This window comes from Malus domestica, chromosome 04 (genome assembly GCF_042453785.1).
Source record: "Malus domestica chromosome 04, GDT2T_hap1".
NCBI classification, from domain to species: domain Eukaryota; kingdom Viridiplantae; phylum Streptophyta; class Magnoliopsida; order Rosales; family Rosaceae; genus Malus; species Malus domestica.
This window is the reverse complement of record NC_091664.1, coordinates 2,790,613-2,817,701: the sequence shown is the minus strand read 5'-3', so window position 1 is coordinate 2,817,701 and position 27,089 is coordinate 2,790,613. Positions and strand designations below refer to the sequence as shown.

At 36.0% G+C, this 27,089-nt stretch overlaps 2 protein-coding genes across 2 annotated transcripts; one reads left to right on the top strand and one right to left on the bottom strand.

The window, feature by feature from the left end:
* The first annotated feature begins 461 nt into the window (after nucleotides 1–461).
* LOC139195122 (uncharacterized) lies at nucleotides 462–3,668 on the top strand. The gene is made up of 2 exons (XM_070820315.1): nucleotides 462–1,177; nucleotides 3,380–3,668. Exons 1-2 carry the CDS (start codon nucleotides 748–750, stop codon nucleotides 3,454–3,456), a joined length of 507 nt encoding a protein of 168 aa, XP_070676416.1. The 5' UTR covers nucleotides 462–747; the 3' UTR covers nucleotides 3,457–3,668.
* Nucleotides 3,669–19,164: 15,496 nt separating this feature from the next.
* Nucleotides 19,165–25,148, bottom strand: LOC103400625 (MACPF domain-containing protein At1g14780-like). The gene is made up of 6 exons (XM_008339278.4): nucleotides 24,620–25,148; nucleotides 21,915–22,352; nucleotides 21,755–21,832; nucleotides 21,487–21,670; nucleotides 21,159–21,325; nucleotides 19,165–20,088 (listed from the first exon to the last, which is right to left on the bottom strand). Exons 1-6 carry the CDS (start codon nucleotides 24,890–24,892, stop codon nucleotides 19,384–19,386), a joined length of 1,845 nt encoding a protein of 614 aa, XP_008337500.1. The 5' UTR covers nucleotides 24,893–25,148; the 3' UTR covers nucleotides 19,165–19,383.
* Nucleotides 25,149–27,089: the final 1,941 nt, after the last annotated feature.

Below are 27,089 nucleotides of genomic sequence, written 5' to 3'. Positions count from 1 at the left end.
ATACTAATATTCCAACATTTGGTATCAGAGCCAAATTAACAGGCTCTAATCCTTGGTCTATAATATGAACAATTTAATTCTTTGTATCTGGAATCCTTAGTGGGAAAAGGCTTTGTTGTTGTTGTTGTATCTGGAATCCTTAAAACTCAGTTACATTTGTTTTTCATATTTTTTTTATTTCATGGAATAAATTTTGAAGTTTATGCGTTGTATATGAACTAACCATGGCTCTCAGTGAAAGATGAAGGTTTACTTAAAAAAAAAACATTGTGATTCAAAAACCTATGAAATGTTCACATTCTTTTCCAATGAGGAGACTGTATAAATTGTTAAGTGTTTTTAATCAGTGTATGACATCATTTTGATCAGGTCATATTCTTGTCCAAAGACTTGAAATAATTGCATGATAAGATCCGTTAGTGATGGCTATACAATAAAGGCCAATGACAGTTTTCACTCTTGCCCAAAGGTGTGATGAAAAACATGCGTTCAAATATTTAACCCTAATTTTGTTTTCATGGCTTCCTCAGTGAACACTTCTGCAATGAACTTGTCCTCTATTGAGCCACTAAGTGGGGGAAACTTCAAGAAGACATTGAAATTGTCTTAGGGCTGATAGACCTTGACTTGGCCTTGCGTGAAGATGAACATGCAGCTGTGACTGAGGATTCAACTGCGGATCAAAGAATGAAAGCTAAAAACTGGGAGAAAGCAAACCAAATGTCACTAATGGTTATGAAATGAACCATGAGTGATACTATGAGGGGTGGCATTGCAACATGTGATAAGGCTAAAGATTTATTGGAGGCAGTTGAGGCAAAGTATAGAGAGTTTGAAAAAGCTGAAATGGGAGACCTGATGACAACCCTGACATCACTTAAGCTCTACGAGAACAAGAGTGTTAGGGAACACATCCTGAAATTGGTGGAGACTGCAGCCAAACTCAAAGACTTGGAGGTCCCTGTTGATGTTGCACTTATTGTGCATATGGCGCTCACCTCTCTGCCTTCAAAGTTTGATCAATTGAATGTTTCTTACAACACTCAGAAGGAAAAGTGGACTCTCGATGATCTGATCTCTATATGTACACAAGAAGCAAGAATCAAGAGGAATGAGATTTATGGCACCGTGAACTTGGTGCATGGAGATAAGGGTAAAAAGGCTGCATACCAATTTGGTACATTCTCTAAACCTAATCCTTTCTCTAATACTACCATAGTTGCATCCTCCTCCAAATGACCTGAGTCAAATAAGGATTAGGGTTCTTTAGATATAAACCATAACAAAAACCCATCTCATTTTAAACATCCAAATCAAACCCAAATTTGAAGTAGATTGCCATGTAAACAAATAAATACCTATTATTTTCAAACTATTTACAATTGTGCCACAACACTCTAATTATGTTAATGAATTTAATTATTCACCATAATTGTGAGAAATAAGTGCCTTATTATCATGAAATTATCTACTTTATACTTCTCTTACCATCATATGTTTAATTTCTTTTATTTGTTTGACAATCATTGTAGGTAAATTATTTTGCATGTATGTATTAGACACATTTTGTTAAAATTATATATATGCATACAAATAATTTATCTATATTTTTATGTAAAATAATATGTAATTAATTAATTTGAATCAATTGGCTAAAAACATTTATTTATTTTGTGGGTAAATTATTTTTCATGTGATATTAAATATATACTAGCCACATTTTGTTATTATTCTATAGATTGTGCAATCAATCGACATTTTTTTATTTTGTAGGTAAATTATTTTGCATGTAGGTAAATTGTTTTATATTTTTTTTGCAAAATATTGGTATTTAATTAATTTTGAATAAAAAATATTTATTTTTTTTGTAGGTAAATTATTTTGCATGGATCATACATAATTTACTAGGAACTTCTATTGTTATATATGTTGTGCAAAATAATTTACCTAAGTTACATTTAAAATATTGATAATTTTGAATAAAATAACTTTTTTATATTGTAGGACATACTAATTTACTTGTTAGCATCATGTGAAAACAACTATACAAGGCACATTGGTATCATGTAAATTTTTGCTATTAAATACATAGGAATCATGACATTTAAGTTTTTTTCTAAATCCCCATAAGGTATTTGAACATTTAATTGAATGAAATAATGTAAAATAAATGTAGATAATAAGTGAGAGACACAAAGTAAGTGTTATTAGGGGTAATTTAGACATCCAAAAATACAAATTTTGCCAAGTCAAACTTAATTATGGATATTGCTTAGTTGGAGCCTAGTCATTGGGTTTTGGTTAGAGAAATTTATCATGATGGGTTTTAATTAAAGAAAGGAAAAATTAGTATCCGGTCCCTAGTTCTTACTGTTTATTAACTAAGACCTTATTAGTTATCAAATTTTGATTCAATTCCCTAGCATTAATGTGATAATGAATTTACATGTTTATTATATAATTTTTTAATATAAAAATTAGTAATTAATTTAGGATTTAATACTCACACCTCTATTAAACTTCTAATTAATTTTCAATTCAAACATTTCCAAAATAATAAAAAATTAAATTAAATTAAGTTTGTACCTATTAGTTTTTTTTATATATATAAAAAGATTCTTAATTTTTAATCCTAAATGTACCCATTCATATAATTTTTCAATTTTTTTAATCTTAAATGTACCCATTCTCAAATATATCAATTTGTTATATGTAAAATGTACCCTTTTTTAATATAAAATCCATTCAATTTTTTTAATCCATGTTTAAACTTATATGGGTACATTCTTTGTCGTTGATTTGAGAATGTATCCATGTTTTGGTACAATAACTTTTTTTGTTAATTTTGGTTAATGTACCCATACATATATGTACACACACACACACACACAATATAATAGAGAGTATAAATTATATTTTATTATTTTTAATCCCATAAATTATGGGTTTTATTTAAAATCTCATTAATATAAACAATTACAAATTTCAATTTTTAATTTTTAATTTAAAAAATATAGTAACTTACATTATTACATTAATGTCAGGGACCTCAATCAAAAACTAAAAACTAACAAGGTTTCAATCAAAGAATATTGATAGTTAGGGACCGCATCTAAAGTGTCCCTTAAAGAAAATTGAATTTCAAGGGGTGTACTCATATTTTTAGTAAGGATTATACGGACAATATCAAATGCTACTTTTGCAAAAAAAACTTGGACATCTGAAGAGAGATTGTGAGAAAAGAAAGAATTGAAAAATTAAGAAAGGTATGAATTTTGTCAATGTTTTTGTTTGTTTTGAAACTAATCTTGTAGAAATCCCTCCTAATTTTTGGTAGTTTGACAATGGTTGCTCGGTTCACATCACCAATTCCTTGCAGGGGCTTACAAGAAGAACTACAACAACAAAAAAAAGAAGTTTTTCAAGTCTTTGTTGGCAATGGGAATGAAGTGGTAGCAGAAGCAATAGGCAATTTAAGGCTCAGGCTGTCCAGTGGTTTTATTTTGGATTTGTGTGATGTACTTTATGTACCTTCTTTAAGAAGGAGTTTAATTTCAATTTCTCAGCTTGTTAAATCCGGCTTTGTTTTTGCTGGTGGGAGAATGTAAGAATCCTATTTGGACTAAACTAATTATGATAAAGGTGAAATAATAGGTTGCTGAAACAAATTAATTAAGAGTTTGAGTACGTGTAATACTAGCTCCAATAACTGAGGAATATAGTTCCAATTTCTGTTGAAAAGCACGTTCCACAACCACTAAACCACGACTAGGACTTAGAGCAACGGATAAATAACCAACCCTCCACGATAGATGGAGGTTGGCGACCATTGCTTCTATATATACAAGGATTCCCTACTCACAGAGAATACATTCTGAATACCATAAGAATATAAGGTCTCCAAGTGAGTAGAAGAAACTACTTGAGTTACATCCATGGCTTCCTCAAGTTCAACTCTAACTAAATACAAATATGCATGTGATTAGAGGTTATGTTAATACTAATATTGCAACATCGACAATATATCTGTAGAAAATGGGATTGAAGTTTCGTACTTGAGCCAACCTGCATCATTTTCAATCCATTAGAGCCTTTGATATGCTAAAATAATATTTGAAATCTCTAGTTAAAAATGGATCTTCACTTTGTTGATTGGTCAAGGCAGATGTATAGCATTGCTATCCCAACCATTCGTCTACTTGCAAAACTTGTAATTTACGCGAGCATGGGCCACAAGCATGTTGAAGCATGCATGCATGCGTTTTTTCATACGTACCATTATTGTTCACTGGTGACCGCTGACCAGACAAGCAATTATGGGTAGAATTCACTTTCACACTTTTGGAGAAACCCCAATTATTTCACGCAGCCCTCCACTTCCCTTCAAGGCTTTTTGATTATTGCATCACCTCATTCGAATATTCATGCCCTCCTGCTGCTACCTTACTAGAGCCTGTTATGGAGAAAGCAGCAGGTGCTTAATCACCTTCAAGTGTTTTTCTTAAGCATATATGAATTTTCAATAAAATTTTTGACGTGTGAATAATAACACTTCTAGTAAAAAAACGTTTATGAATAAAAGTGTTTTTTTATAAAAGTAATTGCAAATGAGCTCTTAATCATTTAGAGTGGTATTAAGCCCACATCAATCATCCAAATAAATTTAGGGGCCATAACCCTTTTTCCTTTTTTTTCTTTTTAGTTTTCATTTTTGTTACTAAAGATATAGAGAAAATATGAGAGAAAGGGGATTAGGGTCTTCCTCAGTGTTACACTAGATAAAATACTTTCAAACTTAATATTTTATGAAAAAGCAAGTGGTGAATTGTCTTGGTGGTTAGGATCTTCCTCTTTAACCCACTACAACCTAAGTTTAAACTCTCATCGCTTCTCACAGTTTAAATAAATTTAGTGTAAATAATCTATCGTTTGTATCATTTGTAAAAACAAAATATTTTATAATAAATAAAAAAAACCAAAATTGAATTGATAATGGGTAAAGAAATTTCAAACCTCATTAACAATTAATTAAGCTTGACAATTGAATAGATAAGGAGTTCTTGAATTCCTTTCATAATCTCTTATTGTCCTTAATCTAAGATTACTGAGATTCCTTTCATCATCTCTAAATCAACTCAGTTCTTGAAGTACTTTTGTACAGTTTTAGAGTGTTTTTTCCAATTACTATTTCATCATTCAATAAGAGACGACGAAAGAAATCTTAGTAATCGTAGATTACGTAGGTCATAAAACGAACTTAAACACTTTTAATCCCATTATTATTAATCTAGTGTCACGTTTCGTTGATCTGACGGAGGAATGGGACAGTTCCGGAGGCATGAAGCCAAAACTTGTGTGCAAATGAACACTCACAAAAGCAAGATGGTTTAGGATGGTGGTTGCTTGTAAAAAGCACAAGCAAAGCCTACAAAACATCTTTACTTAAGGAATGACCACAATCAAATAGAATCTTGAAATTATGTCGTTTTGGGTAGGAAAGTGATTTTCAGATACTCATTTTCTTATGTTTACTTTTAGCCTTTGAATTGAATTAGTTAAATGAGAAATTATAGAAATAATCAATGGTGTGTGGAAAGATAAAAGGGGCATGTAGGTATTATTTCTCATTTTTGAAGAAGTTGAAGTTCCAACAAAACTAGTCAAATGAGAACTTAGGGTGCGTTTGTTGCACACTATCTTGGTCTGGACTAGCTTCAGGGACTAAGCTGGACTAGCTTAGACTAGACTAAGTTGGACTGACTTAGTGAAGTGTTTGGTGCAGTGCCGGACTAAGAAGCAAGATAATTAAAAAAAAAAAAAAAAAACCCCGTGAGAAGTTCAATATTAAATGACTTATTTAATATTGAATGACTTATTTAATATTGAACTTCCATGTTATTTGCTTCAACTTTGATGTCCATGTTATTTGCTTCAACTTCAATTTCAACCAACATCAGAAGTTCAACCAAATTTTCCAGTTCTCAAATCCAACATTAAAGTAGTAAAAACCAATCAAATTTTCAACTAAAATTAACAAGTATATACACTAAAATTACATAATTCAATCAAGAAAGCAAGTAACCATATTTTCATTTTCTATATCAAACAGATCCAACTGATAGTCAAATATGATATCACCAACAAAAACTTCATCTGGGTTTCAAACATAATCCGAAAAATCAACCATGGTGTTGGGTTATTCCTAGAAACCAATTAAACCTACAGATATATGAGCTTGGAGTCAACGCATGGTCACCAACGCTGAAGAAGCTCTCATGGTCGCCAACGTATTTGGTGTGATAGAGGAAAAGAATCTCACTCAATCCAAGCTCATTCATCACCCAATTGGTTCATCAAAGTCATCATCTAGAATCCACCATCAGCTCAGCGGCTAAGAAAATTAAAAATCACCCAACAAAGCTTTTCAGAACAAAAATCATACAAAATTATAGAAATTGAAATTCACAGAAATTGATATCAAAAATACCACAGCCAAATAATTTCTCTAACCTAAAAAATCATAGAGAAATTGAAATTCACAATCATAGCACAGCCAAATCAAATTCAAGTGCAAAAATTGAAATTGTATTCTAAAAAGAGAAACGCTCTCACCAGGAGTTGCTTCACAGCCATGGCAATGGCAAGGAAGAAGAAGATGATTGAAAAGATGCAGTCGACGACGTAATCGGCGGAGATGAAGCAGTTGACAAGTTCGTCGTCGGAGATAAGCTGTGCCCGAAGCCTGTGCTGTCGAAATCGAGGTCGAGGAGGTGAATCTAGCAAGACGAAGGGAAATTCTTAGCTAGTCCCATGGATTTTTAGTGAACGCGAGTCCCAACTAATCCCATTAAAACTAGTCCCGTATGGAAACAAACAAGGATTACACTAATATTTAATCTAGTCTAATCCAATGAAAGTTAAGGAGGTCAAACAAACACCCCCTTATAGAATAAACAATGGAGTGCAGAAGGAAAAAAGGGGTGTGCATGTTCATTTCTCATTTGTGATGAAATTAAGGTTTCACTATAAAATCAATTAGCAAAATGGGTGACGTGGAGCGCATGTGGTTATTGAGCTTCACACATGGGACAAACTGCTATGATCCCATAAAAAAAGTTAAGGTTCCACCATAAAACCAATTAGCAATATGAGAAGTTACGCAACTACTTATAAGCTTATGCAGGGTCTCTTATGTAAGAAATAATCTGACCTTTAAAAAATGAAGAAGATAAAGTCATTGTCAACTTCAATAGAAAACTTCTCCTCTCCGCCAGATACAAAATGCTCAAAACAACAGGGCTTTCATCCAATAATGAGCGCATTTTTTTTTTCATCCAATAATGTGCAGAGGCAAAGTTGAAGTTAGACTCAAAGACTGTCTCTTGTAATTTTATGGGATTTCCTAATAAATCCAAGGGTTAAAGGTTTTACTCTCCTAGTCTTCCCAACATGATATTTGAGACAAGTGTGGCCAAATTCATTGAAAGTGATGAAGACTTCCAAGATTATCAAAGTAAAGAGATAAGCTTTGATTTTGATGAGACAATGGTTGTGCTTCCTGATATTAAGTTGGACCTGATTGTTAATAATGATACCATGAACACATGTATTGCACAAGATCACCATGGGGTTCTAAATTAAGTTCAACCACAGATAGAATTCAAGATTCAACAATTCAATCATCCAAGTGATCAAACTCAGACACAAAATGCAACTGAGCCTTCATCATCAACAGGAAATAAATTGCTTGAACAACAAGTCACCCTTGATAGGATAGTGCAACCACCGAGAACTAGGAGGTCAGTAGTCCCTGATGAGTACCTAGTTTATCTCCAATAAATTGAAGTCACTGAGGTATTTCAGAAGATCCAATCACGTTCGAACAAGCAATGAAGTCTGAGCATTCTAATCTTTGGTATGAAGCAATGGTGGATGAATTAAAATCTATGTAGGTCAACAATGTGTGGACTCTAGTTCATGCACGTGAAAATGTCAAAGCTATAGGGTGCAAATGGGTGTTTAAAACCAAGAAAGATTCAGTTGGCAAGATTGAGAGATACAAGGCGAGATTGGTGGCTAAGGGTTTACTCAAACTGAGGGAATTGATTACATAGAGACTTTCTCACCAGTCTCAACAGCTTTAGTGGCACATTACAACCTTGAGCTTCACCAAATGGATGTTAAAACGGCATTTCTCAATGGTGATCTGGAAGAAGACATGTACATGAGTCAGCCCCCAGGCTTTGTGAAAGAAGGAGAAGAAAACATGGTATGTAGGTTAAATAAATCTATATATGGTTTGAAGCAAGCCTCACGTCAATGGTATTTGAAATTTGATGAGAAAGTGACTACCCTTGGTTTCCATGAAAACAAAATCGATGACTGCATTTATTTAAAGGTGTGTGGCTCGAAATTCATATTCCTTATTTTATATGTGGATGACATCTTTATTGGTGTATAAATGTATTTGCTGTGTTAGGTTTATTATAAGCATTATGCAGGTTTTAATGTAAGTCATTGGATCATATTCCATATGGTATCTAGATTAGATTGTAATGAGTCATATCTCATGACAAGTGTAAGCATCTTACATGATGGCTTAGAAATGAATGGTTGTGATGTTTTTGTAATGTTGTGAGAGAGTGAAGTTGTTTCTCACTCCTCCAACGGTAAAACATGATCTTTGAGCTCCTTGCTTACAGAGCAAGCTAAATACATTGAAATCTAAGAAAACTCTGTTCTCTGTGTGTGTTCTTACTGTTCCATTGAGTCTACCTAGAAAATCAAACGCTAATATGGTATCAGAGCCAGGTTGGATCTAAATCTGGGCGTGAATCTGTGACAAGGTTCGCATCTGAGGAACTCGGAGAAGAATCGGGTTCGCTGTGACTGAAGAAATTTCTGAAACATTTCTGGGTTACTCGATAACAAGTCTGATATGGCTGGATCGAGTGGTGCTGATCTAAGAGCACCAGTTTTCCATGGAGACAACTTTGATTTCTGGCAAATAAAGATGAAGACCATCTTCAGATCTCACGATCTGTGGGATATGGTAGAGAAGGGTTATAGTCCTTCGGCGAAGAGTGAAGGAGAACTCACTGCAACTGATCTCAAACTTCTGAAAGAGAACATAGTGAAGGATGCTAAGGCTCTCGAGATTATTCAAGGTGCTGTGTCCGATGAAATTTTCCCACGAATCGCCATACTTGAGATGGCAAAAGAGGCTTGGGATGCACTGAAGCAAGAATTTATTGGGGATAAACAAGTGAGATCTGTGAAACTCCAAAGTTTAAGGCGTGATTTTGAATATACTCGTATGGGTGAAAATGAAGCATTCTTTGTGTATGTTGTGCGATTATTTGATCTTATGTCACAAATGAAAAGTTATGGTGAAGATATAGGAAATCAAAGAATTGTGCAGAAGCTATTGATAAGTTTGCCTAGGTCATATGATAGTATTGTTGTTGTGATAAAAAAAACTAGGGATCTGGAAACTGTTGATGTGCAGGATGTTGTTGCTACTCTAAAGGAGTATGAACAACGGATTGAGAGACACTCTAAAGATAGAAATGAAAAGTCATTTGCTAGTTTAAGTATAGCTCCCAGGAAGACTAACTATAAAAAGGTCGTACCCAGTGCACAAGGCTCCCGCTTTACGCAGGGTCTGGGAGAGGTGAATGCCAATTAAAACTTCAAACCCACAAAGAATTGGAAGTCTAAGGGTAAGAAGTGGGATAACAAACCTGTGCATCAGCAAGGGAAGTTTGTTACATCCTCTGATGGAGCTAAGAATTCCTGCAAATACTGTGACAAACTCCACTTTGGAGAATGTTGGTTCAAAGGAAAACCAAGGTGTCATAATTGTGATAAGCCAGGGCATTTTGCCAAAGATTGCAGATCTAAGAAAGCAGTTCAACAAGCAAATTATGCTCGACAAGTGGATAATAATCTAACTATGTTTTATACGTGTATGACAGCTGTTGTGAAGAAGCATGAAGACACATGGTATATTGACAGTGGTTGTAGTAACCACATGACAGAAAGAGAATATCTATTGGTGAATATAGATAAGAAAGTAACTGCCAAAGTAGAAATGGGCACAGGACAATTAGTTGATGTGGTTGGAAAGGGTGACTTAATGGTTGAAACTAAGCAAGGCAAAAGATATATAAGAGAGATTATGTTTGTACCTGGTTTGAAGGAGAATCTGTTAAGTGTGGGACAGATGATGGAGCATGGATATTATCTTGTCTTTGGGGGAATTGAAGTCAGAATTTATGATGATGCTACATGCTCAAATCTAGTTGTTAAAGTTCCAATGAAAGGAAATAGAAGCTTTCATTTGAAATTACAACCAGGAATTCACTTTGCCATGAGGGCTAGTGTTGGTCAATATGCTGAAATATGGCATAGAAGATTAGGACACTTGAACATGAATGCTCTAATGCAGCTTCAAGAGCATGAAATGGTAACCGGTCTGCCTGAGATGGAAGTGAACACCAAAGTGTGTGAAGGTTGTGCATTTGGCAAGCATTCCAGATAAGCTTTTCCCAAGGAAACTAAATGGATAGTTGTCTTACCATTAAAATTGATCCACACTGACATATGTGGACCCATGCAAACACCTACCAAGGCTGGAAACAAGTATTTCATCACTTTCACAGATGATTGTACCAGAATGGGATGGGTTTATTTTTTTAGGAGTAAATCTAAGACATTCAGTGTGTTCAAGAAATTTAAAGCAACTGTTGAACTTCAAAGTGGATATAAACTGAAAAAATTAAGAAGTGACAGGGGATGAGAGTATACTTCACTTGAATTTTCTCAGTTTTGTGAAGATTTGGTTTGGAGAGATAGCTCACAGTGGCATATTCCCCTCAGCAGATTGGTATTGCAGAGAGGAGGAATAGAACCATTGTAGAAATGGCTAAGTGTATGCTGCTGGAGAAGGGTATTCCATTTGAATTTTGGGCAAAAGCAATTAACACTGCTGTCTATATTCTAAATAGATGTCCCACCAAAGCTTTGAACAAGAAGACTCTTTTTGAAGCTTACAGTGGAAGGAAGCCTGGAGTGAAACATTTAAGAGTGTTTGGATCTCTATGCTATGCAAAAGTTCCATCACAAATGAGGCAGAAACTGGATGCAACAAGTGTCAAATGCATTTTTCTTGGTTATGGATCTTGTGAGAAAGGTTACAGATTATTCAATCCTGAAACCAAGAAGATTATTATCTCAAGAGATGTAATCTTTGATGAGAACTCTTACTGGAATTGGAAAACTCATGCTGAGAAGAATCTGTCCATTTCAGTCTCTAATGAAGTACATTGTGATGAAGGGAGTAATGTTGAAAGTGAAGTAGATGAGGGGTGTACAGAATCTTTACTGGAGCAACAAGATCAAATTGTTGTTTCTCATTCAAGTCAAGATGAACAAGTGAATCTTACTGAACCGCAAAAGTTTGATCACACACCTCTCAAATTCAGAAGTGTGAAAGATATATATGAAAGGTGTAATTTCTATGTGATAGAACCTGAGTGTTTTGAAGAATCATTAGGTGATGAAGCTTGGAGAAAAGCTATGTCTACAAAAATTGAAATGATAGAAAAGAATGATACATGGGAGTTAGTCAATAGGCCGTTTGATAAACCAGTAATTGGTGTCAAATGGGTCTATAAGACAAAGCTTAATCTGGATGGATCAGTGCAGAAAAATAAGGCAAGATTAGTGGCAAAGGGCTATTCTCAGAAGCCTGGGGTTGACTTTAATGAGACCTTTGCACCAGTGGCAAGGCTCGATACCATTAGAACCTTGATTGCACTGGCAGCCCAAAAGGAATGGAAATTGTTCCAATTGGATGTTAAATCGGCATTCCTAAATGGTACACTACATGAGGAAGTATATGTTGATCAACCACAGGGGTTTGAAGTCAAAGGGAAAGAAGACAAGGTTTACAGACTGAAAAATGCCTTATATGGTCTGAAACAAGCTCCCAGAGCTTGGTATGATGAGATAGATACATATTTGAATCAGTCTGGTTTCAAGAGAAGTCAAAGTGAAGCTACTTTGTATACTAAATTCAGTGATGCAGGTGTGCTTATTGTATCTCTGTATGTAGATGACATTATCTACACAGGGAGTTTTGATAATATGGTTCAAGAATTCAAAAATGATATGATGAAACAGTATGAAATGTCAGATTTGGGATTGTTGCATCATTTCCTTGGCTTAGGCATCATTCAGACAGATAATGGCATATTCATTCATCAGAAAAAGTACGCCAAGTCTTTACTGGAAAAATTTGGTTTGAAGGATTGTAAAGCTGTGAAAACTCCACTTACTAGTACTGACAGATTATCCAAAGTCGATGGAAGTGAGGAAGCTGATGAAGGTTTATACAGGAAAATGGTTGGTAGTTTGTTATATCTAACAGCTACTAGACCAGATTTGATGTATGCATCATGCTTGTTGGCAAGATTTATGCATAAACCTACCATGAAGCACATGGGAACAGCTAAAAGGGTATTGAGGTATGTATAAAGGACACTGGATTTTGGAATTGAGTATGTGAAGGGTAAAGCTGCTGTGTTGATAAGCTATTGTGATAGTGACTGGGCAGGAAGCTTGGATGATATGAAAAGTACCTCGGGCTATGCATTCAGTTTTGGTTCAGGGGTATTCTCTTGGGCTTCTGTTAAACAATGCAGTGTGGCACTATCTACTGCAGAAGCTGAATATGTATCTGCTGCAGTAGCCACAACGCAAGCAATGTGGCTCAGATTTGTGTTGTCTGATTTTGGAGAAGAACAAGTAGAGGCTACATCTTTGCTCTGTGATAACACCTCTGCCATAGCCATGTCCAAGAATCCAGTATTCCACTAGAAAACAAGGCATATCAACAGAAAATATCACTTCATAAGGGATGCTATTCAAGATGGCACCATTGAATTACACTACTGCAGAACAGATGAGCAATTGGCAGACATGTTTACAAAGGCTCTTCCTAAAGATCGGTTTGAGTACTTGAGAGATGCACTTGGAGTAAAATCAGCAAAACATTTAGAAGGGAGTATTGGTGTATAAATGTATTTGATGTGTTAGGTTTATTATAAGCATTGTGCAGGTTTTAATGTAAGTCATTGGATCATATTCCATATGGTATCTAGATTAGATTGTAATGAGTCATATCTCATGACAAGTGTAAGCATCTTACATGATGGCTTAGAAATGAATGGTTTTGATGTTTTTGTAATGTTGTGAGAGGGTGAAGTTGTTTCTCACTCCTCCAACGGTAAAACATGCTCTTTGAGCTCCTTGCTTAGAGAGCAAGCTGAATACATTGAAATCTAAGAAAACTCTGTTCTCTGTGTGTGTTCTTACTGTTCCATTGAGTCTACCCAGAAAATCAAATGCTAATAATCTTACTAGCAAGCAATTGTTTAAACTTGTTGATTAAGACCAAGGGTTTGTTGTCCAAATCTTTTGAAATGAAAGATATGGGAGATGCTTAATTTGTTTTAGGGATTGAAATAGTCAGAGATAGATCAAGAGGTTTGTTGGGACTTTCACAAAAGACTTATATTGAAAAAATGCTTCAACGTTTCAATATGCAGCAATGTTCAGGTGGTGAGGTTCCAATGGGAAAAGGGGATAGACTTAATAAGTCTCAATGTCCTAGAAATGAACTTGAGAAACAAGGTATGACAACGAAGCCCTATGCTTCTTTGGTTAGAAGCCTCATGTATGCACTAAACCTAATCTTGCATTTACCATAAGTGTGTTAGGGAGGTATCAATCGAACCATGGGGAACAACATTGGGTTGCTGTGAAAAATGCCTTTAGATATCTACAAAGGACAAAGGTATTCATGCTAACCTACAAGAGAGTTGAGAATTTTGAGCTTGTGGGGTACTCGGACTCAGACTTTGCTGGCTGCATTGATGATAAGAAATCAACTAGTGGCTATATATTTGTTCTTGCAAGAGCAGCTATGTCTTGGAGAAGTGCTAACCAAAAGGCACTAGCCACTTCCACCATGAAGGCTGAGTTCATAGCATTGTTTGAAGCCACAAAGAAAGGGATGTGGTTGAAGAATCTCATAAGTTTCATGAGGATCGTGGACACCATATCAAGACCTTTGACTATATATTATGATAACAAGTCAGCTGTATTCTTCTCGAATAATAACAAGAAATCTGATGCTACTCGGTTGATGGACATGAAGTATTTGTCAGTAAAAGAGCATGTGAAGAAAGGAGAAGTACATGTTGAGCACATTGATACACAGCTTATGTTGGCTGATCCATTGACAAAACCATTGATGGTGGGAGTCTTCAAAGATCATGTTGCAAACATGGGTGTGCATGATGATTTTGAATCAACTGAAATGTAGGAGTAAAGAAAGCTGCTGCATGATTTTGATAGCATCTGGACCTGATGCTTGGTTTATCTTATTTTCCCTATGCTTATTGTAAATAATGCCATGTTGATTCAGTTTATAATATGTATTAGTACAACTGACTTATGTTCCAAAAAGCATGTTAGTTTCATATGATTATGCAGGAAGCTTGAAAAGCTAGTATCCAGTGATTAAGGTTGAAGGAAACATAAAGTTAGTTTTATAAAGGTACATTGGGTACGTAATTGTGTGGGAGCAACTGAATGTAGAAATAAAGGATTACTTATACGGAATCTGTATATAAATGTATATATCAATTGCATCATGCAATATGATTTTGAGTATTTTGATTCTAGGGTGGATGCAATAAGTTTACATGCATTATTTTCTGGAGTTCAAACCTCAAATGATTATTGGCAGCTGAGTATATGAAGCTAGCTGCGTCAAAACTCGAACGTGATCACTAAGGAAAAATTTGTCATGGACTTATCATTATAACTAGTTAACATCCATATAGGAGAATGTAAGAATCCTATGTGGACTAAACTAGTTATGATTAAGGTGAAATAATAGGTTGCTTAAATACAAATTAATTAAGAGTTTGAGTACGTGTAATACTAGCTCCTATAACTAAGGAATATAGTTCCAACTGCTGTTGAAAAGCACGTTCCACAACAACTAAACCACGACTGGGATTAGCAATGGATGAATAATCAACCCTCCACGATAGATGGAGGTTGGCGACCATTGCTTCTATACATACAAGGGTTCCCTACTCACAGAGAATACATTCTGAATACGAGGGTTCTATCACCATAAGAATATAAGGTCTCCAAGTGAGTAGAAGAAACTACTTGAGTTACATCCATGGCTTCCTCAGGTTCAACTCTAACTAAATACAAATATGCATGTGATTAGAGGTTCTGTTAATACTAATATTCCAACATCGACAAGATATCTGTAGAAAATGGGATTGAAGTTTCGTACTTGAGCTAACCTGCGTCATTTTCAATCTATTAGAGCCTTTGATATGCTAAAATAATATTTGAAATCTCTAGTTAAAAATGGATCTTCACTTTGTTGATTGGTCAAGGCAGATGTATAGCAGTGCTATACCAACCATTCATCTACATGCAAAACTTGTAATTTACGCAAGCATGTTGAACGTGCATGCATGCGTTTTTTCATACGTACCATTATTGTTCACTGGTGACCGCTGACCAGACAAGCAATTATGGGTAGAATTCACTTTCACACTTTTGGAGAAACCCCAATTATTTCACGCAGCCCTCCACTTCCCTCCAAGGCTTTTTGATTATTGCATCACCTCATACGAATATGCATGCCCTCCTGCTGCTATCTTACTAGAGCCTGTTATGGAGAAAGCAGCAGGTGCTTAATCACCTTCAAATGTTTGTCTTAAGCATATATGAATTTTCAATAAAAATTTTGACGTGTGAATAATAACAACACTTCTAGTAAAAAACGTCTATGAATAAAAGTATTTCTTACAAAAGTAATTGCAAACCACATCAATAATCCAAATAAATTTAGGGGCCATAACCCTTTTTCCTTTTTTTTCTTTTTAGTTTTCATTTTTGTTGCTAAAGATATGGAGAAAATATGAGAGAAAGGGGGTTAGGGTCTTCCTCAGTGTTACACTAGATAAAATACTTTCAAACTTAATATTTGATTAAAAAGCAAGTAGTGAATTGTCTTGGTGGTTAGGGTCTTCCTCTTTAACCCACTGCATCCCGAGTTTAAACCCTCATCACTTCTCACAGTTTAAATAAATTTAGTGTAGATAATATATCGTTTGTAAAAACAAAATATTTTATAATTAAAAAAAACCAAAATTGAATTGATAATGGGTGAAGAAATTTCAAACCTCATTAACAATTAATTAAGCTTGACAATTGAATAGATAAGGAGTTCTTGAATTCCTTTCATAATCTCCTATTGTACGTAATCTAAGATTACTGAGATTCCTTTCATCATCTCTAAATCAACTCAGTTCTTGAAGTACTTTTGTATAGTTTTAGAGTGTTTTTTCTAATTACTATTTCATCATTCAATACGAGATGACGAGAGAAATCTCAGTAATCATAGATTAAGTAGGTCATAAAACGAACTTAAACACTTTTAATCCCATTATTATTAATCTAGTGTCACGTTTCGTTGATCTGACGGAGGAATGGGACAGTTCCGGAGGCATGAAGCCAAAACTTGTGTGCAAATGAACACTCACAAAAGCAAGATGGTTTAGGATGGTGGTTGCTTGTAAAAAGCACAAGCAAAGCCAACAAAACATCTTTACTTAAGGAATGACCACAATCAAATAGAATCTCGAAATTATGTCGTTTTGGGTAGGAAAGTGATTTTCAGACACTCATTTTCTTATGTTTACTTTTAGCCCTTGAATTGAATTAGTTAAACGAGAAATTATAGAAATAAGCTGACCAAAATACTCCACGTGCTCATTTTCTAACACCTCCCATTAACGTTGGATTCTTTCTCACCAATTTGAATATAGACACACAAAAAATGATAAATAAATCAAGGGCAAAAGACTGTTTACTACCCTCAAGTTTCGTGGTTTTCAACATTTGGTACATGAAATTTTTTTCGTCCCAAAGTCATACCTAAAGTGTTAATTTTGGGACAGTCTCATACATCCGTTAGTCTGGCTGTTAACTCTTCCGTTAACTGATGACATGGTGTCCATGTGGACAATGACTAGATGCCACGTGTCATTAAGGATCCACATGGAAATTAAAAATTAAAAAAATTTGGCTTCCTCCCTTATCCCTCCATTCTCTCCTCTGCACCAACCCACCAAACCCTTTGTCCTCTCCTCTCCATTCTCTCCGCCTCACTTGCATAAGCATCAAAAGCCTTAACGCAATCCGGATATTCCATATCAAAAAACTTATCAAGAAAAACCTTCAAAACCTCCATTCTCTCCATATCAAAACACAAGAGGAACCGACTCCACAAACCTCGACTTGGGCTTCGAGAACGTCGACCAGGAAAACGAAGCTCACCGGGAAGTGGGTTCGGCTGGGATTTTCGGCGGCTTCCCCAGCGGCGGCGAGGGACTCGGCTTTGGGATTTCTGGAGAAGCAGAGTTGGAGACCCTGAGGCTCTGTTAGTTGGAGAGAATGGTGCGGCAGAAATCGTGCGACTGCCAACCCTTCTCTCTCCTCTCATCTCCTCTCTCTCTCCCCCCTCTCTCCCCTCTGTGTTTCATAACATCAGGCTTTCTCTCTCCTCTTCCTCTCGGAGAGACATATACAAATACTCCCTGGCACAGCCCCTCCCTCGATTTTTCCTTTAATATTTTTTTCAATTTTTTATTTCTAAATCTCACCCATTCGAACCTAGCTGCAGCAGTACAAAGTTCTCAACTTTTGCCCATCCGAGCTGCTATTTAGGTAAAACCTCAAAGCTCCCCCAATTTGAATTTCAATTCAAAATTTCAATTTCTAGGGTTTATTTCGATTTGGGTTTGTTTGGAATCTGCTCTTTCTTTGGTATTTTTTGTTATTCCATCGTCGGTTATGGCCTTCTGAGATGAAAGGGCCATGGGCGTCCATGGCTGCTGCCATGTTTGCTTAGTGTGAAAGGCTGATTTTCTTTTGGGTTTGTGTTTCTCTTGCTAATTTTGGATATGTTTGGATTTTGTTTTGCTGGGTTTGTCAAATTTCTGTAAATTTTCTATGAAGAATTGAACATTTGTGCCTGTCTAGGGTTTAGGTTTCGGCTGAAATGTTAATATCCAGGTTGAGATTTAGAAAAAAATTTGGGTTTTGAGTTATGTGATTGGATTTTTTGAGAGAGAGAGAGAGAGAGAGAGAGAGATTTAGTAGGATTTTATGGAAAAGGAGTGTGTGAGAACCGATCCAACAACCTCTGCAAATGACCCATTTTCGTGAAAATTCGCTCCGGCTTCATCTCCCTCAATGGTGTCGCGTACACGATCTCGTCACCAAGCACCGGGCATTTGACGGTGGACTGGGAGGAGAGGAGAAGAGGGTTTGGTGGGTTGGTGCAGAGGAGAGAATGGAGGGATAAGGGAGGAAGGGAAGCTCGGGGGTGAGGTACAAGATGACCAAAAAAAAAATATTGAAATTTTAATTTACATGTGGACTCCTTAATGACACATGGCGTCCAATCATTGTCCACATGGGCGCCACGTCATCAGTTAACGGAAAAGTTAACAGCCAGACTAACGGATGTATAAGACCTAGTTTGGGAGTGAGGTGCTTAAAAAAAAGCACCTATGAAAAAAAACTGTGAAGGTTTTAGGTGTTTGGTAAACTGAAAAAAAATGGCTTATTTTGGAAGCTGCTGTGAGAATAAGCTGAAATCAAAGGAAAAAGCTGAAGCTGCTATTTGCAGCTTTGGAAAACTGGCTTTTTTTCAAAGCACATGGAGCTACAGTGCTCCTTTAATGAAAAGACCCACTATCAGACTGCTTTTTTTTCCAAAAGCACTTTTACAAAAAAGTTTACCAAACGCTATGCTGCTTTATTTCACAGCCGCTTATTCTCACAGCACAGACGCTTATTCTCACAGCAGCTTTTTTTCAAAGCACAGCAATACCAAACCAGCCCTAAGATTGTCCCAAAATTAACACTTTAGGTATGACTTTGGGATGAAAAAAACTTGATGTATTAAATGTTGAAAACCACAAAACTTCAGGGTAGTAAACAGAGTTTAACCCATAAATCAAATAACCAAAGAACTCTTTTACCAAGCAGCAATTGGGTAATCCAAATTGGTATGTATGAGAACTGAGCTAAGACAGTCAGCCCTTAGTCCTTACATATAATTTTACTCTAACAACTCCCTCCCTACGCACAATATTATTACATATACACCCTTATAATATTTATTAAATACAAAAACCTTGAAATGAAAAACATAAAAACAAAGAATGACTACTATTCTTTCCACTCTAAATGTACAAACAAAACTGCACTTCACCAATAATCTAACAAGGCAAACTTTACATGTAAACCAATTTTACCTCCCTCTTTTACTAGTTTAGCAGCTGTTACTAACCAATGTCCCGGAGCATCATGCGGGCCACGGACAACCTCCGCTGTTTCCACGTATTTAAGAAGCTTTGAAGAGTGATTTAGCATGGGTGGTCCATCTGGATATACACCCGAATTAAGTGCAGCTGGATCCTGTTTTTGCTGATCAGTTACTGTCCGCTGAGTGAAGGTGAACGTTGTGCTCAGATTCGTAAGGAAACTTGATTTGTGAGAAGCCTCTGGTACCGCAGCCCACTCAGTTTTCCGGATTCCACAATTGGGCACGTGGGAAAAATGCAGACGAAGGTGAAGTACTGTCTTGGGCCATTTCCCTTTGCTAAGGAGCTGTGCACCAGTTACAATGTACACGCCATCTGAATCTCCCTTCAACCAGTTGGGGTCATGCTTGACTACAGACGAACAAATTTTCGAATATCTCTTCCAATTAATTGGCTCTAAGAACTGGTTGCTCAACTCAGAGTCGTCAGAACCCCGCCACCAGCTTGGCCTTGTGCTGGTACTACCCACTGAAAGATCCATAGTATTTGGAAGGCTCGAGAGATGTTGTACATGTAGGGCTAGCCGATTTCGTCTTTTCCCTTCTAAGTACAGGCGTAGGCCAACAACTGGCTTTTGACTAGTTGAAACCTGAATGGACAGAAATTAGAGGGGGAGTGAAAATCAATTGACTAAAAGGCATATATAATCAAGACCAAACTGTTTGTGCTTGAGCTATTACAATGCAGTAACGTAACTGCAGATTTCAATTGGAGTTGACAAACAAAACAACGGTATGACTGTAGACATCGAAATTTCAATTGAAATCTGCAGTTACGTTACTGCATTGTAATCATCTCTATTTAGTGTTCACAATGACTTCATTCAGATTTGTTTAATCATCTCTATTTAGTGCATGTTTAAGCAAGAGTGCTCTTTGGTGGGACAAAACCAAATCTGCTAAAGAAAGCCCAATAGATCCCATTGGAATTTAAGATGTCAGACTGAGGTGCGACTCTAGGCATACTGAACAGACAGACATTGAAACTTTATCAAATATGCGTGTAACTTTCAAAAGGGAACACTGCCTTTCAGCATCTATAATTACTTTCCATTTATCTCCAACTGATATTGCATATTTAAACATAGCCGGTACGTGCCAGCCTTGATCTCTCCACAGTCCAGTTTTGGGTGACAAGGCACGACAAGTGTTCTATGGAGGAGGTAGAATTGTAAAACATGCATATGCATACCTACGATAACCCTGGCTTATAAGGCACGGAATCTATCTAAGATGGATAAGATTTGGAAAAGATGCAGCTATCCTTGTATCAACTTTGGTAACTATCAAGGCAAAAGTTTGGTATGCTATTGAAAATTAGACATAATGACATCGCATCTACAGAAAAGATGTTGCTTGCAAACTAAGCAAGAAACCTTTCTGATCCAGTAAATATGGGCAGTGGTTTATCTGTTAGTAATTTGAATTCAATTCAGAATTGGATTTTACTTCAAAGCTTATTCAAAATGGAGTCAGATTATTAATTACAAGACGTGTTGTAACTGCAGGCCATGATTCCTATTCTGTTAGAACCAAAGAGTAGTTGAATCATTTCGATTTCTTCTGCTTCAAGTTTAATAGTCAAAGTTTCAAAATCTATCAATTTCCAAACTCATGTGTATGTGCATGTAGAGAGAGAGAGAGAGAGAGATTCAGGCACCTGTGTAGAGTTAACATAGATCTTAGGACCCATTAAACTGAATTGCAAGGTAGGACAGGTGGCCTTTTTACGTTGAAGCGATAGAGGCATCTCACAGAACATAGGTGCCCATTGCCTAGGAACTTGGAACTCCAAGAAATGTTGTAAATCCTCTGGAGCAGGCTTGTCTGAGATGAGGATTATGGATCAATTAAATGCCCATTTGATGTATAGAAGCTCAAGAAAGATGTGTTGATATCATTGTAGGGTACATGCTGTGCAATTAATATGAACCCTAATAGTAAAACTTATGAACATCATTCCATTGGTTGGGCAGTGGATAACTTACAACGTAGATACAAGTTGATTGCATGACTAAGATAGCCACTTCCTGGAATCCCAGTAAGAAGAGAAGTAATAGGTACAAACTTAAAGAGGATAGCTTCTGGTTCAGTAAGCACTGACTGGAGCCAATTGGAATGACCATTCGAGAACACATCCCCTCCTCGTTTTGAGAAAATCATAGTAAGACCCTGTTCAAGTTAAAAAAGAGGAAAAGTTAATCACAGCCTAGGATTGTTGTTGTCCATACTAAAGTCCTTGATCTTTTTGCTTACATCCTTGCTTGATGTTTCGGGAAAAGTGGTTAACTGCATAGTGTTTGTCTGCAAAATAGGATCGAATACATCTGGAACCTACAGAAATGGTTGCCTTCATCAAATATCTACATGTAGAAAAAAAGGTATAAAACATTGAATAACAAATTTAGCAGTTTACTTTATGTCGTCCATCTCTTGTTTTTCCCCGTAGTAAAGAAGGGCTTCCGCCTGAAAATAGGAAATCCCCAAGATCCTCCAGGCGTCTTCTGACATCAGCTGTGGGAACCGGTGAGGAATATTTCTGTTTGACACAAACTAAATCTTGACCTCCAACAGCCATTCCTATTATTATGTGTGTCCCATATGAACGGATGAACCTAGATAATGCGGCTGGATCCCAACGAGATGGAACAGATTTCTGTACTTTGTTATGCAATATTAATGGAGATGCTGTTAGTTGCAGATAGTATAATGAAATGAAGAAACCATCGAAAGCAAGAGATTTGGTTTCTGCAGCATCTTGAAGCCAGTCTCCAGTTAAATCGAAAATGGCATTAAGATAGCCTGAAGGAATTTTCCCTTGCACAGAAGATTTCTGATTAAGTAGCTCCGACATCTGCAAGAACATTATAACCAAGACTAACGGAATAAGTTTTAAGGCTTAAATATATGTTTCTTTCCATGTAAAAAGTACCAATCAGTACATATAATTAACATTCAAAATATAGTTTGTCATAATTCCATAAACAGGAGAGAGGAGAGAAAGAGAACGAAAAGACTACCAATGGAGAAGCAATACATGTTCCAACCAAAAACTATATCGACAGTCAGCTATAAGCAATCTAGAGTGTTTTAAAACAACTAACACACTGCAGTTAAACGTAAATAACACCATTGACAAAAGAACTGAATGCAGGACTTCCTGAAAATGGAAGAGCAACAGGGGATCAAAATGTTGTATTGCGAAACAATAGCACCCAAAACTTGGTACCATCATCTTTTCTCTATATTTTCCATTTTTGTTGTCAATCTAACTTCTAAAAGAACTTCGACCATAGTACAGCAGAGTATTCAACTGTTTCTCTTAAACATAGTATTCCATCCGTATTAACTTAATAGTATAGTGGATTCTGTTGAAAGTATAGAATCCTACATCACGAATTCTAAGCTTAGCGTTTGAGCTTCTCCACCCATGACCAATTGGTCTCGGGCTAGTGAGGATGTTGGGATATCAGGATGCTGGGATATTATACTAGCCTTCGAGTAATTTCCTTAGTCCAAGTAGAATTTCCAGTTTTAATCCCATAAGAAAAGGTAAAGTACCTATGTAATCAAATCTTTCACATTAATCGAGCACAAAAAATGGATTTAAACTTTTGGTTCACTGAAAGCACATATGCCGAGGGTCTTCCTCCTTTGTTCTTTTCCACAAAAGCATTGTATCTGCTACATTTCATATGCATGCTGCTCCACCTTCGTACAGTCAATTACTTTTTAACCTATTTACTACCCCAATCCAGACCCTTTTCATCCCAACTGGAAGGTTAAACCCTCAAAACAACTCCAAATCTCCAAAGCATTGTTGCTGGTCTAGAAATTTCAGAACCCTAATTTTTTGCCCCTGTTTGCTTTTTTTAACATATCCGTCAAAACCGGTCTTCCCAATACCTAATCCACCGCATGAATGAGATGCATACATACGAAGTTTCCCTAACACGTACTATTTCAGAGACAAAAGCAAAAGTTTTTATCCTGAATGTAATACAATAGGGATCACACCTCCAATCAAAACGTCAACTACCTCTTACAACAAAAACAGAATAGACCTTATTTCATAGTGGTATAGCTATGTTTCAACATTGTATTTACATTTAACTTTATCCCTTTGTCCTTAACACAACCAATCTGATTATCTGACCAATCAAAATTTCGTACTTCTCTGGGATCCTCCCTATCGCCTGATGGAGCTTGTGTAGTTAGATGTTGCCTGGTAAGGCCAATAGAGAAGGGAAAGGTCAAGAAATTACAAATCAAACATGCTCCAACTTTCATCACCTCCCGAGTCTAGTTTACTATCAATGTCCCTGAAATCATATTCTATCGCCTATTTAACATCATCTACTGAATCTTGCTTTCTTATTGCCCCGGTGCATCACTTTCTAATTTTCAGCATCACATACCTGTGGCTGTACCTTAGCAGTACTACTTGGTTTTCCCTGCCGTACTCAGGGGTCTGGCCAAAGTGACTTTTCCACAAGTCCCTCCTATGGTCCTATACTATGTAGGTCAGTTTTGGCTTTGATATTTGAGTACTAGAGAATTGCAATTGTCAGATTACAAACTCCATGATAACGCGTAAACTAGCTGGCCCCTTCAGTTTCGTACTTGTTTGTAAAAATTCTATGTTTACTTCTCGTTGTCGACATTAGCCTTTGTTAGGATTAGTTATTCTTAGACAAGAGAATCCTTGCAGGTGCAGGAGATGTAATTAACTCTAGAGTTTTGTTATGTAATTGAGGAAGAATAAGAGAGAAGCTTTGCGATTTGCCCGTTGGACTGTGTTTTGATCCTTACTGGTCTTCTTAACCAAGTATTAGCCACAGTAAATTAGAAACTAGGGGCTCGTTTGGAAAGTGCTTTTAAATGATCAAAAGCACTTTTGGAGAAATGTTATTGGGTTTTCAACAAAAGTAATACTAATCAACTTGATTAGCTTGATTAATTAAATAAAATCGATATAAGCACTTAAGGCACCTAAATTCCAAAAGAGAAAGCAGTTTAATCAACTCAATCAAGCAGTTCTCAATCACAACAATTACCATAAACCAAACACAAAATTGCAAAATCTCAAAAGGAAACAATCAAAGATTGAGAATTTTTCACCTGATTTAATTCAAGAACATCGGATTTGAACCGAATTCGATCGCCTTTATCGCAACTAATATCCTGAGGAACTCCACGAATGACAACTCCTCCAGCATTTGGAATCACAATGTCCCTCTTACTAGCCTCATTCAGCACTACCAACCTCCCATCACCTCCCTTCAACCCTTTCGCAAACTTGAGCCTGAAATCGCTGCTCAAATCGAATCCCTGCCCAAGTGCCTCCAACGCCCTCACTTCTATGGCCTTCTGGGGGGCACCCTCCATCTTCATCCTTCTCTCTCTCTCTCCTATCTCTCTCTCTCCTATCTCTCTCTAAACGATCACAAGAAATGGCACCAACCCATGTGCTACTATCAACCCAAATCAGCAAAAGTGCTTATGATTTGGTTAATTCAAGAAGTAGCTTTCAAATTCAAAGACTTGTCAGCCAGCTTTGAATTGAACCGCCACCAAGAACAAATGATTCAACGAAAGACAAAGTACGAGAATTTAATTTATCCACGGTTCAAAAAAGTCAACTAAGTGTGCTGTCCGTTTGTTTGTATACTTTTTATACAGTCTTTTCATCTTTACGCTAAGTTAAATAAAATAAAAATTAAACCTTGTAAGAACGGCAATGGCTACATATGGAAAGACCGGCTCAAGGGTTTGAACGTGGAAGATTCCGCTTGTAACGTCGAAAATTATAATAACTAGCTTCTATGCACGCGCGTGACCGGCTTAAGGGTTTGAACGTGGAAGATTCCGCTTGTAACATCGAAAATTATAATAACTAGCTTTCATGCACGTGCGTGAGCTCACATGCGTGCATAAAGCCTATTTTGAATCACGACGTGTTACGCGTGATTTACATGTTTTAAATATATTTATTAATGTAGATGGAAATGAATAATAAATACATTTAATAAAAGCGGTCTTTTAACTAAGCAGCTGAATCCATATTAATAAAAGCGGTCTTTCAATTTCCATCTACATTTTATTGAATTTACATTAAGATTAGAAAAAATAATATTTAATAAACAACTGATTGTTAGCCCATTGTGAGACTAAACATACTCTCTCCCTTTAGTGTAAATAACATCGTTTGTTAAAAATAATGATCATTTGACAACTAATTGAATCACATTATTATGCATGTGCGAGAGACTTTTTTTATAACTGGCACTACGCACCTCTTAAGTGTTTAAAATTTGAGAAATAATATTTCATAAACAACCGCGTGCAAAAGGTATTTTTTGAATCACAGCACGCTACTCGCGACTTAGACATTTTAAATGTATTTATATGCGTCAATTGCTTCAATTTTTTTTTTCTTTTTTTATCACTGGCGCTAAACGCCTCTTAAGATGTTTTGAACACATCAATCATGAATTTTCTTATTTTTATTATATTTTTTCCCCATCACTTGGGCACCATCAATTTTGTCATTTGTTTATTCTTTTCTCTCTTCCCTTTCATTTTTTTTATTATTTTCTCTCTCTCCATTTATATTTATATTTTATTTTATGATGATCAAATTACCAACTTACCCTTGCATGATTTGATATATTATTTTGGGTAGGTTTTGAATTTTTAGGCTAAGGGGCAGTTTGATCCAATTATTTTTGTCAAAGGGGGTAACACCAAAATTTTTGTCCCATGCGTGATCCAAAGCACTGTTCATCTCACCATTGGCTTTATATATAATAGATTAATGGACAGTTACATGACAATTATCAATCCTCTTTGCTCAAAGAAAAGAAAACTACTTGCACGGCATGATCTATATGGAGCGTAACATCGATACTGATAGTATAAATTTGTATAGAGGATGAAATTAAATTAAAAGTTGTCGATTTTGTTAATCATGTAGTTTTAAAAGGTAATGAAAATTGTAGTAATGGTCCATCAATTTTAATACAATTAGAAAGTTGATTTTTCAACTAAGGGTTCGTTTAGAAGGGCTTTTAAAATTACTGAAAGTGCTTTCGTTAAAAATGTTTTTTGAACCAATTCTTAGTAAAAACTCAATTAAATCCTGGAAAGGCACTTGATGTGCTTCCTGGAAGCACTTTCAAGTGCTTTTGGAACCCAAAACATTTTCTCTAAAGTACTTTAAGTTATTTTAAAAACACTTCCAAACGAATCCTAAAAGAACATGACCATTGATCTATTAACTCATCAAAATATGAATCTATGGTCTTTTTCGTCAACTCTGTTAGAACTTTTGTCAAAATGAGTCACAGTGGATGGAACATTGCTACAATTGGTTAAAGTTGAAGGACCATTTCTCTAATTTGGTTAAAGTTGATGAATCATTACTCCAATTGAGTTAAAGATGAGGGATCACCACTACAATTTTCTCATTTTATTTTTCATATTTGCCCATTGATTCGCCTCACATGTGTGGCGTGTGACTCATTTTAATGGAAGTTCTGACGGAGTTGACGAAAATGACCATAGATGCACGTTTTGATAAATTAAAGAA

Bases quoted from the DNA above. Each gene is read 5' to 3' on its own strand.
- LOC139195122 (XM_070820315.1), top strand. From the start codon at position 748: ATGAGTGATACTATGAGGGGTGGCATTGCAACATGTGATAAGGCTAAA. The intron at 1,178-3,379 runs GTACATTCTCTA...AATTCCTTGCAG, and splicing joins AAAGGCTGCATACCAATTTG to GGGCTTACAAGAAGAACTAC.
- LOC103400625 (XM_008339278.4), bottom strand. From the start codon at position 24,892: ATGAAGATGGAGGGTGCCCCCCAGAAGGCCATAGAAGTGAGGGCGTTG. The intron at 22,353-24,619 runs GTGAAAAATTCT...ATGTTCTTGCAG, and splicing joins ATGTTCTTGAATTAAATCAG to ATGTCGGAGCTACTTAATCA. The intron at 21,833-21,914 runs GTAAACTGCTAA...CCATTTCTGTAG, and splicing joins CAAGAGATGGACGACATAAA to GTTCCAGATGTATTCGATCC.